Raw genomic sequence first — 15738 nt, 5'->3', positions numbered from 1 at the left:
AAGCGGCACTTGCTTAGGAATAGCCCACTCACTGACACCCAGTTTGGTTTCCACTAGGGCCACTCAGCTCCTGACCTCATTACAGCCTTGGTTCAAACATGAACAAAAGAGCTGAACTCCAGAGATGAGGTTAGAGTGACTGCCTTTGATATCAAGGCAGTCTTTGACTGAGTGTGGCATCGAGGAGCCCCAGCAAAACTAGATTCAATGGGAGTCAGGGGGAAACTCTCCACTGGTTGGAGTCATACCTAGCACAAAGGAAGATGTTTTAGTTGTTGGAGGTCAGTCATCTCAGCTCCAGGACATCACTGCAGAAGTTCCTCAGGGTAGTGTCCTAGGCCCAACCATCTTCAGCTGCTTCATCAATGACCTTCCTTCCAATATGAGGGCAGAAGTGGGGATGTTTGCTGATGATTGCACAATGTTCAGCAGCATTTGTGACTCCTCAGATAATGAAGCAGTCCATGTCCAAATCCAGAAAGACCTGGCGAATAGCCAGGCTTGGGCTGACAAGTGGCAAGTAACATCCACACCACACAAGTGCCAGGCAATTACCATCTCTCAACAAGAGAGTATCCAACTATCATCCCTAGACAATCGATGGCATTACCATCACTGAATCCCCCACTATTAACATCCTCGGGGGTTCCATTGACCAGAAATTGAACTGGACTAGCCATAAAAATGCTGTGGCTACAAGAGCAGGTCAGATGCTAGGAATCCTGCGACGAGTAGTTCACCTCCCGACTCCCCAAAGCCTGTCCACCATCGAGAAGCCTCAAGTCAGGAGTGTGATGGAAAACGCCCCACTTGCCTGGATGAGTGCAGCTCCAACAACTCTCAAGAAGCTTGACACCATCTAGGACATATCAGCTTGCTTGATTGGCACCCCATCCACAAACATTCATTCGCTCCACCAATAATGCATAGTAGCAGCAGTGCATACCATCTACAAGATGCACTGCAGGAACTCACCAAGGCCCCTTAGCCGGTATCTTCCAAACCCATGACCACTACCATCTAGAAGGACAAGGTCAATAGACACGTGAACATCACCACCTGGAAGTTCCCCTCCAAGCCGCCCACCATTCTGACTTGGAAATTCCTTCACTGTTGTTGGGTCAAAATCCTGAAACTCACTCCCTAACAGCACTGTGGGTGTACCTACACCACATGGACTGCAGCGGTTCAAGAAAGCAGCTCATCACCACCTTCTCAAAGGCAATTAGGATGGGCAATAAATGCTGGCCCAGCCAGCAACGCCTCCATCCCAAGAATGAATTAATATGAAAAGAAGATTGATGGTCTGATGGCTATTTGTGGAATCTTACTGTGCACAAACAGGTAAACAGTAACAATTTGTATTTATATAACACATTTAATGTAATAAAACATCCCAAGGTTCTTCAGAGAAGCATCCTGAAGAGAAATTTAACATCAAGTCACATAGCATATTAGAGAAAATGGACTAAACCTTCACTGGAGAGGCAGATTTTAACAAGGACCTTGAATCAGGAGAGAGAGCTGGAGAAGTTCAGGGAGGGAATTTCAGAACTTCATGCCAGGCATGGACAACAGTGGTGGAGTAATTAAAAGCAGGGATGTTCAAGAGGCCAGAATGAGAAGGGCACATATATCCCTGAGGGTTGAGTGATGGAGTTTGCAGGGGTAGGGAGAGACGAGGTGACAGAGGGATTTGAAAACGAGGATGTGAGTTCTAAAATTGAGGCATTGCTTGACTAGGAGTCAATGTATGTCAGCGAGGCAAGGGGTGATGGGTGAACAGGACATGGTGTGAAAAAGCACACGGGCAGCAGAGTTTTTGATGATTCATATTTCCGTGTGGGGGTGGGGTGAATGTGAGAAGCTGGTCAGGAATGTATTGGAATCAACAAGTCCAAAGGTAACAAGGGCAGGGATGAGGGTTTGAGCAGCAGATGAGCTGGGGTCAGGTGGGGACATGTGATGTCATGGAGATTGAAGTCCCTGGGGGACACTGAGTCGAAGGACTGTGCAGAGGAAAGTGAGTTTGGAGATGGGGTGGAATTTTAGGGTGCTGGGGTCAAGTGTTTTTTCAGGTGATAACAGTGGATTTAATGGTGAGAGGGACAGTACCAGAAGAAAGAGAGAGAGCCATCTCTCTCTATCAGCTGAGATAGGGAAGCTGGGTGATCAGTAGTTTAATGAGAATGGGGTCAATACAGCAGAAGACAAGATGAGCACTGACAGGACATGAGGGGAGAGAAACTGGGGAAAAATGTGAGTTCAGGGCTCTGACAAGGGGAACTTTAAAGACAGTTTGTCCCGGTGCACTAGTGAAAGGGAGGGAAGCAGCAAAGGCAGCTGATTGGATTGTCTCAACCTTAGTGACAAAGAAGCTCCATGAGCTCCCCACACTTGTTGTTGGAGGTGAGGATGGAGGAGACAGGGGAGAGAGAGAGTCCTTCAAAAGGAACTGACTTGTGTTAAAAATATTAAAAATGTTGAACATACTGTGTGTTTAATACAAAGCTGATTTATTTAACTTCATCCAGAATATTTCGCACCTCAAACATGGTTGGAGCTTTTCAACATCAGCAAAAACCGACTCCGATGAAATTTGTTCAGTCCTGGATGTGATCAACAACATAATCCAATCACTGTAGTTACTTGTGAATTTGCTGGTGTGTTAGCAGGTGGGATGACTGAGTGAATCCCTTTCTACACTCAGAGCAGGAGAACAGCCTTTCCCTAGTGTGAATGCGCTGGTGTACTGTGAGGCGAGATGAGTGCCTGAATCCGGTCCCACAGTGAGAGCACCTGAACAGTCTCTCGTCAGTGTGAACACGTTGATGGCACAACAGTTCCCCAGAACTTTTAAAGCACTTCCCGCAGTCCGAACATTTAAAATGCCTCTCATCAGTTTTGAATCGCTGGTGTGTCAGCAGGTTGGATAATTGAGTGAATCCCTTTCCACACTCGGAGCAGGTGAACTGCCTCTCCCCAGTGTGAACTCGCTGGTGTCTCAGCAGGTTGGATGACTGAGTGAATCCCTTTCCACACTCGGAGCCAGGTGAACGGTCTCTCCCCAGTGTGAAATCGCTGATGAGTTTCGAGCTGAGATGGGGAATTTAATCTCTTCCCACAGTCCTCACATTTCCACAGTTTCTCCACAGTGCAAACACTGCTTTTTCCTTCTATTATTGAGCTTGATGGATCGAGTGACTGTCAGATCCTGACGTGATGTTTGGTTTCAGTATTCCGACCTCAAATCCTCCTCTTCTAATAACTTGTGAAATTGATTTAAAACAGAAAAAAGGAAGTGAGAGAGAACCCACAAAAACACAAAGGCAGGTTGTGAAATTGAGCTGAATGAATCTGGGAATTTGTGGGGCCGGCGTGAGGAAAAAGTGACCATGAAAACTGCTGGATTGTCATAAAAACCCAACTGGTTCACTAATGTCCATCAGGAGAGGGAACCTGCCACCCGGTCTGGGCCTACACAAGACTCTGGCCTCTGTGGGAGGAGCGCGAGTGTGAGAGGAAGGGCGAGAGAGAAGCGAAGGAGAGAGAATATCTTGACATATACAAATAGAACAGAAATACATCAGGTTCTTGCAAACCATCAACCTCCACTACCTAGAAGGACCAGGGTAGCAGGTTTGAGTGAACACCATTACCTCAAAGTTCTCATCAAAGTTACACACCGTCCAATACTGGGTGAGCAGAAATTTCCTTCATTTAAATATTGGGAAGACTGAAGCCATTGTCTTCAGTCCCTGCTACAAACTCCACTCCCCAGACACCAACTCCATCCCTCTCCCTGTAACTATTCTCACATCCTCTGAGATTTGTAGATATATTTTATTTCTCTACTTTCTCTCATTGTCTATCCTTTGTCATTATAACTTCACTCATTCATCACTTCCTGTTTCCCCCTCAATTTTACATGTCATTCATTTGCTTTCTTTCTGTATTCTCTCTCTCTCTCTCTCAGAATCTGTGGCTTTGAGAGTCCAGTGTCAGCAACTTCAATACCTCATTAAGAAACATAAGCTGAGCAGATTCTCTGTTCTCTACTGTATCGTATATTGATCCATAAATCAGAATAAACATGCAAGTCCCATGTGTCCACAGTCACTTACACGAGGTCAGCCCACTGGATGGAACCTCGGGCACCCTGAGCTTGATCTCCGGTGTCTCCAGTCCTGGCTGCCCCCTTCCATCAGTATCTCCTCACTTTTATACCCTGTAGTGATCCAGCTCTGGCCCTTGGCTCTTTGTCTTCTCTGCTGGGTTTTGGCAGGAAGTGAGGATAAGACAGCTGCAATTTCTCTAATCTGTGATTTACAAGGACACATTCCCTGGTTCCCAGCAGTTACTTTTCTTCAGGAATGTTCTCATTCTCCCTAAACTCCCCTGCCCACTGTTAATTCTGTTATTTCTGATAGTTTCACAATTATAGGTATAAACATCACACATTATAATCTCATCTATTCCATTCCTCTCTGGTTTCAGTTTATATTGTGGTTAATGACAGACAAACTGTCCTTTTCCCTGATCTGATTCGAGTTTCCAATGAGCTGATTCTGTGCAATGGAATGTCTTATCAGTGTTGCCATGGTGACCGGTCTGCAGTGAAGAGCCTGTTTGAGTTTCTAAACTAAACTTCTCTATCCCATAATACACATTATATCAGACATTTTACCTCAATGTCTTTTAGCCATGTTACAAGGGGTTCAGATACACAAATCTTTAAATGTGAAGGACAAGTTTGAAATGCTGTTTGAACCTGTTACTCCACTTTTCTTTATAAAATTAATTTGTAAATCATTGGTTAGACTGCATTTAGAATATTGAGTCTAATTCTGGGCATCTTAAAACAGGAATGATGTCAGGGCCATGGAGAGGGTGCAGGGGAGATTCACAGAGGTGATACCATGGATGAGAGGCGACAGCAAAAAAGGAGGCCACTCGGCCCATCGTGCCTTTGCCAGCTCTTTGGAGGTGCTACCTGAATAGTCCTCTCCCCTGCTGTTTCCCATGGCCCGGTCAATGTTTTCCTTCAAGCATTTCTCCAATTCCCTTTTGAAAATTACTGTTGAACCTGCTCCCACCAAACTTTCAGACAGTGTATTCCAGATAATAACAACTGACTGTGGAATGATATATTTTCTAATGGTGACCTTTCTGCAGTGAAACTCCTGTTTGTGTTTCGAACTTAATTACAATTTCTCTTTCACATGAGGAGAGACTGGAGAAACTGGGGGTCTTTTCATTAGAACAAAGCAGGATGAGAGGAGATGTGAGCAAGGAGTTCAAAACTGGGTCAAGTACATGGTACAAAATATTCCAGACACTCCTTGTCCTTCAGGATCGGTGTCCAGGGGAGAAGTTGATGGGTTTATCTCATCATCATCGAGGTGAACGGCTTCTGTCAGAATCAAACACTCTCCAGTCAAATACAGCACGGATTAGATACAGAGTAAACCCATCAGCCTGTCCCCCGGATACAGATACTGAGGGACAGGGAGTGTCTGGGACAATGACATTTCTCATTCAGTCAGGTAGAAATTGATCCAGTATCTTGCCCCATTAATCCTGAGCTCCACACGGCTCGAATCCTCCTCCTGTTTCCCTCCCTGTAACAGCACTGAGCTAAAGCCAGCCCATAATGAGCAGGGCTCAGGGAGAATGGTTACTAGGCACTGCAGTGATGTCATAAAGCAGCATCATTCAGCCCAACTGGTCCTCTCCCTGTCCCTTTAAAGGTGGAAAACTGGGACATCCTGTCTCCAAACACATCCCACCCTGTTCACACTGAGAATCCCAGGGTGGAGAACTGGGACATCCTGTCTCCAAACACATCCCACCCTGTTCACACTGAGAATCCCAGGGTGGAGAACTGGGACATCCTGTCTCCAAACACATCCCACCCTGTTCACACTGAGAGTCCCAGTATTTGGGAGGGGACAGCATGTTGAAACAGTGTGGAGAGGAGAGGGAGGTTGGAGGTGGGACAGTAATTTGCAAGGACCGTGGGGGTGAAAGGTTTGTTTTTTGGTGATGGGGGGTGATAATCACAGATTTGAAGGTGGGAGGAACAGTACCTGAGCGAAAGAACTGTTTAAAATCTCAGTGAACATGGGGTAGTTGGGTGATCAGCAGTTTAGTGGGAATAGGGTTGATGAAGCAGGAGGTGGGTCTCATGGACAAGGTGAGCACTGAGAGGGCATGAGGGGAGATGGGAGAGAAACTGGAGAAAGATGTGGGTTCAGGGCTCAGACAAGGGGAGGCTTTAGAGACAGTTTGTCCTGGTGGGCTAGTGGAAGGGAGGGAAGCAGCAGAGGCAGCTGATCGGATTGTCTCAATCTTAGTGACAAAGAAGCTCCATGAACTCCTCACACTTGTTGTTGGAGGTGAGGATGGACGAGACAGGGGAGAGGGGGAGCCCTTCAAAAGGAACTAACTTGTATTAGAGATATTAGAAAGACTCAAGAAAGTGTGCATTCAACACAAAGCTGATTGATTTGATTTTTAGCCAGGTGATTAAGGCTTATAACTGAGTTGGGGTTTACTAACATCAGCAGAAACAAACCTGTCTGAACACAGTTCAGTCCTGGATGTGATGAACAGCAAAATCCCATTACTGTCGTTACTCATGAACTTGCTGGTGTGTCAGCAGGGTGGAGGAATCAGTGAATCTCATCCCACACTGAGGGCAGGTGAACGGTCTCTCCCCAGTGTGAGTGCGCTGGTGTGCAGTGAGTTGAGATGACACCTGAACCCAGTCCCACACTGAGAGCAGCTGAATGGCCTCTCGTCAGTGTGAACACGCTGATGGGACATCAGATCCCAGCAGATTTTACAGCACTTCCCACAGTCTGGGCATTTAAAAGGTCTCTCCCCAGTGTGAACTCGCTGGTGTTTCAGGAGTTTGGATGAATGAGTGAATCCCTTCCCACACTTGGAGCAGGTGAACGGTCTCTCCCCAGTGTGACTGCGCCGATGAGTTTCCAGCTCAGATGGGGTTCTGAATCCCTTCCCACAATCCCCACATTTCCACGGACTCTCCCCGTGACTGTGCTTGTGTCTCGACAGGCCAGATGATCGGCTGAAGCCTCATCCACACAAACACGTGTACCGTTTCTCCCCACTGTGAACGGTGCTTTTTCCTTCCATGTTCAAAATCCGATGATATTCAGGCTACGATAAATTGGGCGGCGCAGTCAGATCCTGATGTGATGTTTGGTTTCAGTTTCCCGACTGCAAATCCTCTCTTTCTAACACCCTGTGAAATTGATTTAAAACAGAAAAAGGGAGTGAGAGAGAACCCACAAAAACACAAAGACAGGTTGTGAAATTGAGCTGAATGAATCTGGGAATTTGTGGGGCCGGCACTAGGAAAAAGTGACCATGAAAACTGTGGGATTGTCGTAAAAACCCAACTGGTTCACTAATGTCCTTCAGGGAAGGGAACCTGCCACCCGGTCTGGGCTACATAAGACTCTGGCCTCTATAAGAACTAAAGAAATAAGAACAAGAGAAGACCTAACACCCCATCGAGCCTGCTCCACCGTTCAATACGATCGTGGCTGATCTTGGGCTTCAACTCCACTTTCCCACCCACTCCCCATATCCCTCAGCTCCCTGAGAGACCAAAAATCTCTCCATCTCAGCCAGAAATATATTCAATGATGGAGCATGAACAACTCGCTGGGCTAGAGAATTCTATGTGACAGAGAGAGAGAGAGAAAAAGAGAGAAGGGAGTGGGAGAGGCAGATGGAGGAGGTTAGTGAACAAAGCACAGGATGTCAGTAAACAGAATTCAAGCACATGGGATTGGGGTAATATACTGCTATAGATTGAGAATTGGTGAACAGACAGGAAACAGAGAGTAGAAATAAACAGGTCATTCTCAGGATGACAGGCTGTTACTTGTGGGGTATCCCAAGGATCAGTGCTTGGCCCACAACCATTCACAAACTAGAGAAATGATTTGAAGGCACCCATTTAAGAAGCACCTAAATTTTCACGTTCTCATCCTTGTTTTCCCCCACAGTTGTGATCATTCCTATCTCTGTAACCTCCTCCAGCCTCACAACCCCCCGAGATATCCACGCTCGAATTCCGAATTCCTGAGGATTCCTGATTTTAATCACTCTATCCCTGATTGCCATTCTGTCATATTCCAAGGCCCAAGCCCTGGAATTCCCTCCCTAAACCTCTCCGCCTCTTTACTTCATTTTCATCCTTTAAGATGCTCCTTCAAACCGACCTCTCTGACCAAATTATTGGCCACCTGCCCGAACATCTCCTCATGTGGCTCAGGGTCAAACCTTGTTTTGCAACATCTCCGTGAAATATCGCAGAAAACTGTATAGCATTAAATGTGCGATATAAACACAAATTGTTGTTGTTGATTTGGAACATATATCACTGTTCCTTCATCATCACTGGGTGAATAACCTGTAACTCATTACCTAACAGCATTGTGGGAGCACCTTCACCACACGGACTGCAGCGGTTCAAGAAGGTCAAACATCATCTTCCCCACAGGCAACTGGGGATTGGCAAGATATTGTAGCATCTGTGGAGAGAGAAACAAAGTTAATGTTTCAGGGTGTGCAGAATGAATTACAGGGAATAAACATGCTGCAGAATTTGATGGTTAACTTAAGCTCAGAAGTGGAAGAGAAATGGACCATAGCACAGAAAAGACAATTCCTGACTATGAAAGGTACTGTGGGAAGATAAAGCTGGTAAGACAGCAGCACGTGGTCGGGGGATGGACAGCGGAGGAAACCTCATTGAGACACAGTTGGTAGAAGTAGCAGTAAAACCCTAAACAGAGCTAAAATGCACCCAGTATTAGGGATAGAGGGAGTTAGACAATGGCAGAGAGGTGATCAGAGAGAACAGAGGTGAAACAGAGCAATGGATGGACATGGGTTCTGATCCACAGTAAAGGAGTCACACCACTCCAGAGCCATGGAACCCCTCACAGATACAGAGCGGAGAACTAAAACCTAAACTAAAAGTTGTAGCTGAATGGTGAAAAATACTCACCTCTTAAAACAATTTCAGTTTTCAATTTTAAAATCTCCTGCTAGAGCCTGCAGCTGGAAAGACATCAGAAGCACTGGAATCAGAGAAAAATCTCCCAGTTGAGGAAATACCCAGGGAGCGGGGTGATGTCACCGTGTAATTGTCGATTTGTGATGATGTCACACACATGGACACAGAACATCTGGGTCTGTACAAACCAGTGATCACCACACATTATGAAGGATGGAAGGGTCCTGAGGTTTATATGAGGTAGATAAAGAAAAACTATTTTCGTTAACTGATCGTAAAAGGGTTACGGGAGACAGTTTAAAGATTTTGTGAAGATCTACAAGGGGGATATGAGGAAAAAAGTTCACACAGTGAGCGATGACCTGGAAGTCAATGCTTATACTCAGGGACCGATAATATCCAGGTCCGGATGAATGAAGTGATTCTTGCAGACTCTGATGTGATGATTGATTTGAATTTCCAATCTGCAAAACCTCATCTTCTGGTATCCTGTAAATGGAATTTACAAAATCCATCACTGTCAGTGCAGGATAGAAATTGAGAAGAGACAAACGTTTCTCTTGGTTTGAGTTTGCTGTGTATAAATCCTCCCCTTCTAACCCCCTGTAAAAGGAGTTTCCAAAATCCATCCCTGTCAGTTCAGGATAGAATTTCACAACATTCTTTCCTCCTGCTACCTGGACCAGGATGACCGCGCATGCGCCCTGCTGCACATTGCCCCCTATAAAGATGGCGGCCGTTACCCCGGGCCTGGCGAAGGGAGAAATCCAGACTTTTTCGGCCCGTTCTCTGCAAACACAAGACTGGTACCTTGTTATTTGGGGTCTGCGGCCTGCACTGTGTCTTTATGAAGCCTCCCTGCCCACTCCGCTTGCTCCATTCCTCCTCACACACTCACTAACTCTGTTAGTTTGCTCCACTCGACATTCTCTCACCCGCTCCGGGCAGCTTTAGTCACTGACCAGCACTGCGCATGCTCATGAAAGAGACAGCAATACACATGCTCCAAGCACACATCGCAATGCGCACGTGCGGAGTTGCTGCTGTAATGAGGATAGGACACATTCTGTCCCGCAGCGAATGCTGGGTGTCTGCTCCTCCATTGAACCGTAAAATTGTAAAATCGAAACCCAAGTTCAGTCATCAGAATATGATGGGTGTCATAGGGGCCAGGATATAAAATTGTCGAATCAATTGATACAGCAATTAAAATGCTCTGTATCCGCCATAATTCTCTCCTGGATGTAATGAACAGCAGAACAAACCCCTGTACTTAGATCTGAACTCAATGGAGTCTCAGCAGATGGGGTATTTTTCACCATACATGGAACATTTAAACCGTGTCTTGCCAGTAGGAATGCTGTGACTGTGGATTAAATCCTTTGAATTTTAAAGTTGGTGTGTTTACTGCTTTGCAAACTAAATAAATTCCTTTGCACACATAAAGTATCTGGATGGTCTCACACTGGCGCGACTGTGTTGCTGTGTCAGTACTGGGGCAATAGAGTTCCATTTTCAGCTTGTGCACACGAGTTTACTTACACATTTTCAGCTGAAAATTGGGTCTCAAACTATTCTCGTCATGGGTTCCACATTCTTTGCACTAATTAGTTAATGAAAATCAAAATGCTGCAGATGTTGGCTTTCTGAAATGAAAGAAACCAGAAAATTCTGGAATTCTAAGCAGATCTGATAGCATCTGTGGCGAGAAAAACATATTTTTATTTTTCAAGTCTGTAACCTTTCAACACAACTGCACTACATCTGTGCACAAATCTGGCAGAACAGGAATGAAAACCAATAACAGGCAAGGCACCAAAAAACTCGAAGGGAGACCCAGCTGTATGACATGGATGTGTCTGCAGTGGGTGGGATCAGACTGTTTCCATGTTTCAACAATCAATGTCTCACCTGTTCTTTGAGAAGAGTGAAACTGATAGAGAACAATTGTCATTTCAGTGTTGGCAATTTGAAGCTTTAACTCGCTGCCTCAGTTTAAGATATCTTGCAGGTTTTGCTTGTGTGAGTCTCTGTTGTATGATTGGTAGGCATTTGGTAGGAAACCGGAAGGTTAGCAGTTTAAGACCATCAGGAACGAAGTCTTTGATGTTTTCTCCCCATCATCATTCATTCCCACACAGTTCTGGGGTGACAATGGGCACTTTAGCTGCAGGTAAATGTTCGCCAAACGTTGCCAACTCAACTTTTATGCAATGGATTCCCAAACTGACATGTTTTATCATGAATATTCAATTCAAACATAATGAGAAAACATTTAGACCTACCATGTACCTACGTCATTTGCAATCTATGAAGTTAATAGATTCAAACAAACCCATCAATAATTCTCCTCCTCAGCTCCACAGTGAGGGAAACAGGGAAAAGCAGAAAAGCAGCAATATTCCGGCCCTGCACTTTCCAATCGCCCGCTGCCAGCAGAAAGCAGCGACTGCAGCTTCAATCAGCGGGTTACTGCCCATTACTGGGACACAAGATACTCCAACCAGGGCCAAACCTCCCAATATACCGAGCACAGGCTCAGGAAAACACAGGTAGATTATATCCCGATCACTAAGCCTCCGAGCAGCATTTACAGAATACCCAAGTGAGTGAGCCACAAATAAAAGTCAGACCAACTTTCTAAATCTTTTCATTGTAAAATTCCTTCTTTTTATTGAAAAGCTGACTGTTGTGAATCTGAGAATGAGCACCATAGGATTAGTGTTACCGAGTGACTTGTTTTCCATTGTTTATCCAACAGGTTTGCAATTCAATTTGTGTTGGATACTGAAGCGAATCTGATTTCAAAATGAGGTCACAAAGCAGCTAAATATTAAATCCAGGAACAGATCTTGAGGAAAATGGATCACAGTGTTTGGAAGGAGATGCAGCTGAGAAGCGAAAACTGTGAATAATGTTATTGATGATAGAGTGGAAAGCAGTGGGCCCTTGGTCAGTTTCATGGCCGAGTGGTTAAATGAATGGTTTCATAATCAGTTGGGGTTTCCCCAGGGAGAGTCAAATCTTACCGACTGTGGTTCTCATTATTGCTGATTTCAACCAGGTGTCTACAGATCTATCGGGTCAATGGGAGGAAAAGCATCCTAAAATCCACTTTCGCTCTGAAGCCATACGGACTCGAATCGTTAACTCAGTTTCTTTCTCCACAGGAGCTGCGAGACCAGCTGAGTTTTTCCAGAATTTTCTGTGTTTATGTCATATTTTCAGCATCCACAGCATTTTGTTTTTATCCAAAAATTCTCGTAGTTTTTAGGCTCGAAGGGAATGAAGGGCCATCGGAATTGGGTGGCAAATTGCTGTTGGGGCTGGAGATCCGCCATAATCTTATAAAGTGACCGAGGAGGCTTGTGGGGCCTTATGACGTATTGTTGCTGCTTTGCTTCTGTTCTATTTCAGTATCAATACCAGCCAAGGCGATGGGGAGTAACAGCCTGAGCTTGATAGTGTGGCCGAGCAGTCTAAGGTGCTAGATTGTACTTCTACTTTCTGTAGAGGGATCGGTTTGAAGCTTACATTGGCCAAAATTGCACTTTCAGAACTCCCATTAATCGAAGAAGTGCCAGCCTAAAGTTGAAGCAGGCGTGTGCAGTGTTTCACTTAAACAGGAAGAGCGAGGAGAGACAATACAAGAATAAATTGCTGTGGAGAAAAGGCGGGTTGTCAAAGTCGCTGAATTCCTCTTCCATTGGCCACCAGAGGCCGCATGTCCTCCTCCTCTGCTTTCCCCATCTATGCTTGTATACCATAAGGCCAGTCGTCATCGCCGAGTGGTTAAAGCCATTGAGTCCAAATACATTGCTCTTTCCCGTTTTTTACTATGCCTGGTTTTAACTGTGTCTACAGAGTTAATTATCGGTTAAATTGAATAAAATCCATCCAAACACTCGGGAGTTTTCCTATTTCTGTTCATTCACGAAACTTGCAGTTGGAACTGGCAAAAAAATGTTATTGTCATGCTTGCTGTCTGGGTGTTTGTCTCTCCTTAGAAACAATCCCTTGCCCTCTGCCACACTCGGTGTATATGTCTGTTTGTGTTCCTCCGTGTGTGTCAATGTGCTTCAGTTCCCGAGGGGGTGAGCCCATTTTTACCAGCATAAACCTTATTCACAATAGTTGTGCAGCTTCATCTTAAAATGTTACAGGGAAAAATATCAGGATGAAAGATGTAAGAGGAATTTGCAATGTTTGGAAGGAGGTGCAGCTAAGAAGTGGAAGATGTGAACGATGTTATTGATGATTGAGAGGAATGCATTGCAACCTTGGGGCTTTTGCTGGTCGATCACCTTCTACACTTTGAAATTCAGAACAAGCTGAAGCTCCAGGTGGAAAGCAACAGTTGTTTACATGTATGTTGGCATATGGAGCTTTTTCTTCCGCATGCCCGGCTAGCTCAGTTGGTAGAGCATGAGAACTCTTAATCTCAGGGTTGTGGGTTCGAGCCCCACCTTGGGCGCTGTGGCATTTTTTAAAATCTTGCTGCTTTTAAGGGAAAACACCAACCGAATCCCTGCGGCAGCTGTGAAACTTACAAGGCAGACATTAACCACTAAAAGCAACCGATGCATATAAAATTCAAAGCAATTTCATGTTGTATCTCTTTCTGCTTCTGTCCCTGCCTCTCGTCCAGCTCCATCTGTCCTTTCAGCTCCCGGGTCAATTAGCTGCTTGATGCAGAGACAGTCAGTACATGGGAATGTAAGACACAATAAGATAGGTTTGCAGACCATAGAGTAAAAAGACATCAGGATCTCATCTTCTCCTAGATGCTGATTACAGGAATGTGCACAGTGCCCATTACCGACAGTCACACTCTCCTTCCAGTCTTGTGTAGGTTGTTCAGCTTTCAAATTGTTCATATTTTCACACTGCGTTTCAATGTGAAGAAAGCAGAGCTGTGATAAGCCTATATTGATCAGCAGATGTCCTGCAAGAAGGTACAAGATGGTAACAGTGCTCTTTGGACGCGGTGAGCTCCAGTGAAGGATTGGCACCATTAATGTGTCGCTCAATTAGTCTTGTGACAAATCTCGTGCTGGAATTGACAAGGAAACTCATTGAATTTGCTCCGTGTTTTGGTTTCAAAAGAGCCGAATACAAGGTAAGATATTACATCTCGCTGGTCTGGACTATAAAATGGCAGAATTATTGTGAAAGCAGCCGTGGTGTTGGAAAACATAAAATTATACAAAGTTACAACATAGAAGGAGGTCTTTAGGCCCTGTGTACTGCTTTTAAAAAGCAGTTCTGATTGTTTGATCGATCAGGAGTAATATTTGTGCCAGTGCAAACAGGAGGCAGCAAAGTATATCCTTCTCCAACCCATATTTTTCCTCGCACCAACATCACTATGTAAACTGCACTGCAACCAGCCCTTCTCTTGTCTTTCTTTCATTTCTTCACTCCACGTCTGTGTTTGTTCTCGTACTGTTCCCAATGTGACATTTTGAGCTCTGAGGCAAAAATTCAACTCCCCCTCCACTGACTCTGGTGCAGCTGTTAAATGTTTTCAATCAATAAGTTCGCAACACTCGTTTTTAAACATTTCACAAAATCAATAAATTTTCATTCCTTGACCGAGAACCAAACCCCACCTGAGGCGCTAAAAGCACCGAATCCCAACCATTGGACCACCAGGAAAGCTGTCAAGTTTTCTTCCGGAGTGGCTTATCTACGCTGCTTTTACCATTTAAAAAAATACTTCAGACCTCCTTTACCACAAAACTGCATATTTAGACTTAACACAAACCAATTCTTCAGCCAACAAGAACATTTGCTGTGAGCTGGAACATGACATCGACAATGAGGTGAAATAGTCCGACAAGCTGCTCATGTTCAACTTACAACTTCTAAAACCCTCCAGCCTAACCACTGTGGGCCCAATGAAAGCTGTAAATCCGAGTCACGGGACACCAGAGGAACTACCAATAAGGCTTGAAATTTGGATTATGGAGCTACTTTTGACATTTTTTTTTCATTTTAGATCTCTTTCACCAGAGACAACTTTCTCCTGCCAAATGATCTGTTTGGGTTGAACACAAGTGACTTCTTCACCAATGAGAAGAACCATTGCTGTTAGCTGGAACATGAAATCGATACTTTCCCCCTTCAAGACAGTTCTTAAAGCCTCCCCCTTTGACCGAGCTTTTAGTCACCTGACTGAATATGTGACTTGGTGTCACACTTTGTTCTATAATGATCCTGGGGAACGCTTTGTGACGTTTCATTAGGTTAAAGGTGCTTTTTAAGTTGTTGTTGTAGTGCATACATAGAAAGAGACAAACTCCTCTTGCATCTTTCATCCTGATATTTTTCTCTGTAACATTTTAATATGAAGTTGCACAACTAAAGTGAATAAAGTTTGTGATGGTTAAAAATGTGTTCACCCCCTTGGGGAACTGAACCACATCGACACACACAGAGGAACACACACAAACATATACACCGAGAGTGACAGAAGCCTGAGGAGAAACAAACACCCAGAAAACAAGGATGTCACCAACAGGTCTAATTATTGTTCTATTTCAGACAGAGATTATGGTGAATGCTTGCAGATGAACGGAAATGAAGAAACGAGGAAGGGAAGCAGGAGAACCACCCGAGAGTGGTTGGAAGGTTTTTATTCCATTTCCCCAATAATTAATTTTAATCTGGAGGCACCT

General features: G+C 44.7%; 1 protein-coding gene and 1 non-coding gene across 2 annotated transcripts in view; one reads left to right on the top strand and one right to left on the bottom strand.

The window, feature by feature from the left end:
• Positions 1-15738, bottom strand: part of LOC144698496 (uncharacterized) — a 90018-nt gene that overhangs the window by 35564 nt on the left and 38716 nt on the right. Inside the window, exon 3 of the mRNA XM_078570435.1 lies at positions 2650-3096. Within this exon, the coding sequence (XP_078426561.1) occupies positions 2650-3096 (447 nt within the window). The remainder of the gene's footprint in view (positions 1-2649; positions 3097-15738) is intronic.
• On the top strand, positions 13459-13532 carry trnak-cuu (transfer RNA lysine (anticodon CUU)). Its single transcript has one exon. It is a non-coding gene; the product is annotated as a tRNA-Lys (tRNA).

This window comes from Cetorhinus maximus, chromosome 23 (assembly GCF_964194155.1).
Source record: "Cetorhinus maximus chromosome 23, sCetMax3.hap1.1, whole genome shotgun sequence".
Taxonomy (NCBI): Eukaryota; Metazoa; Chordata; class Chondrichthyes; order Lamniformes; family Cetorhinidae; genus Cetorhinus; species Cetorhinus maximus.
This window is presented reverse-complemented; position numbering and strand designations above follow the sequence as displayed.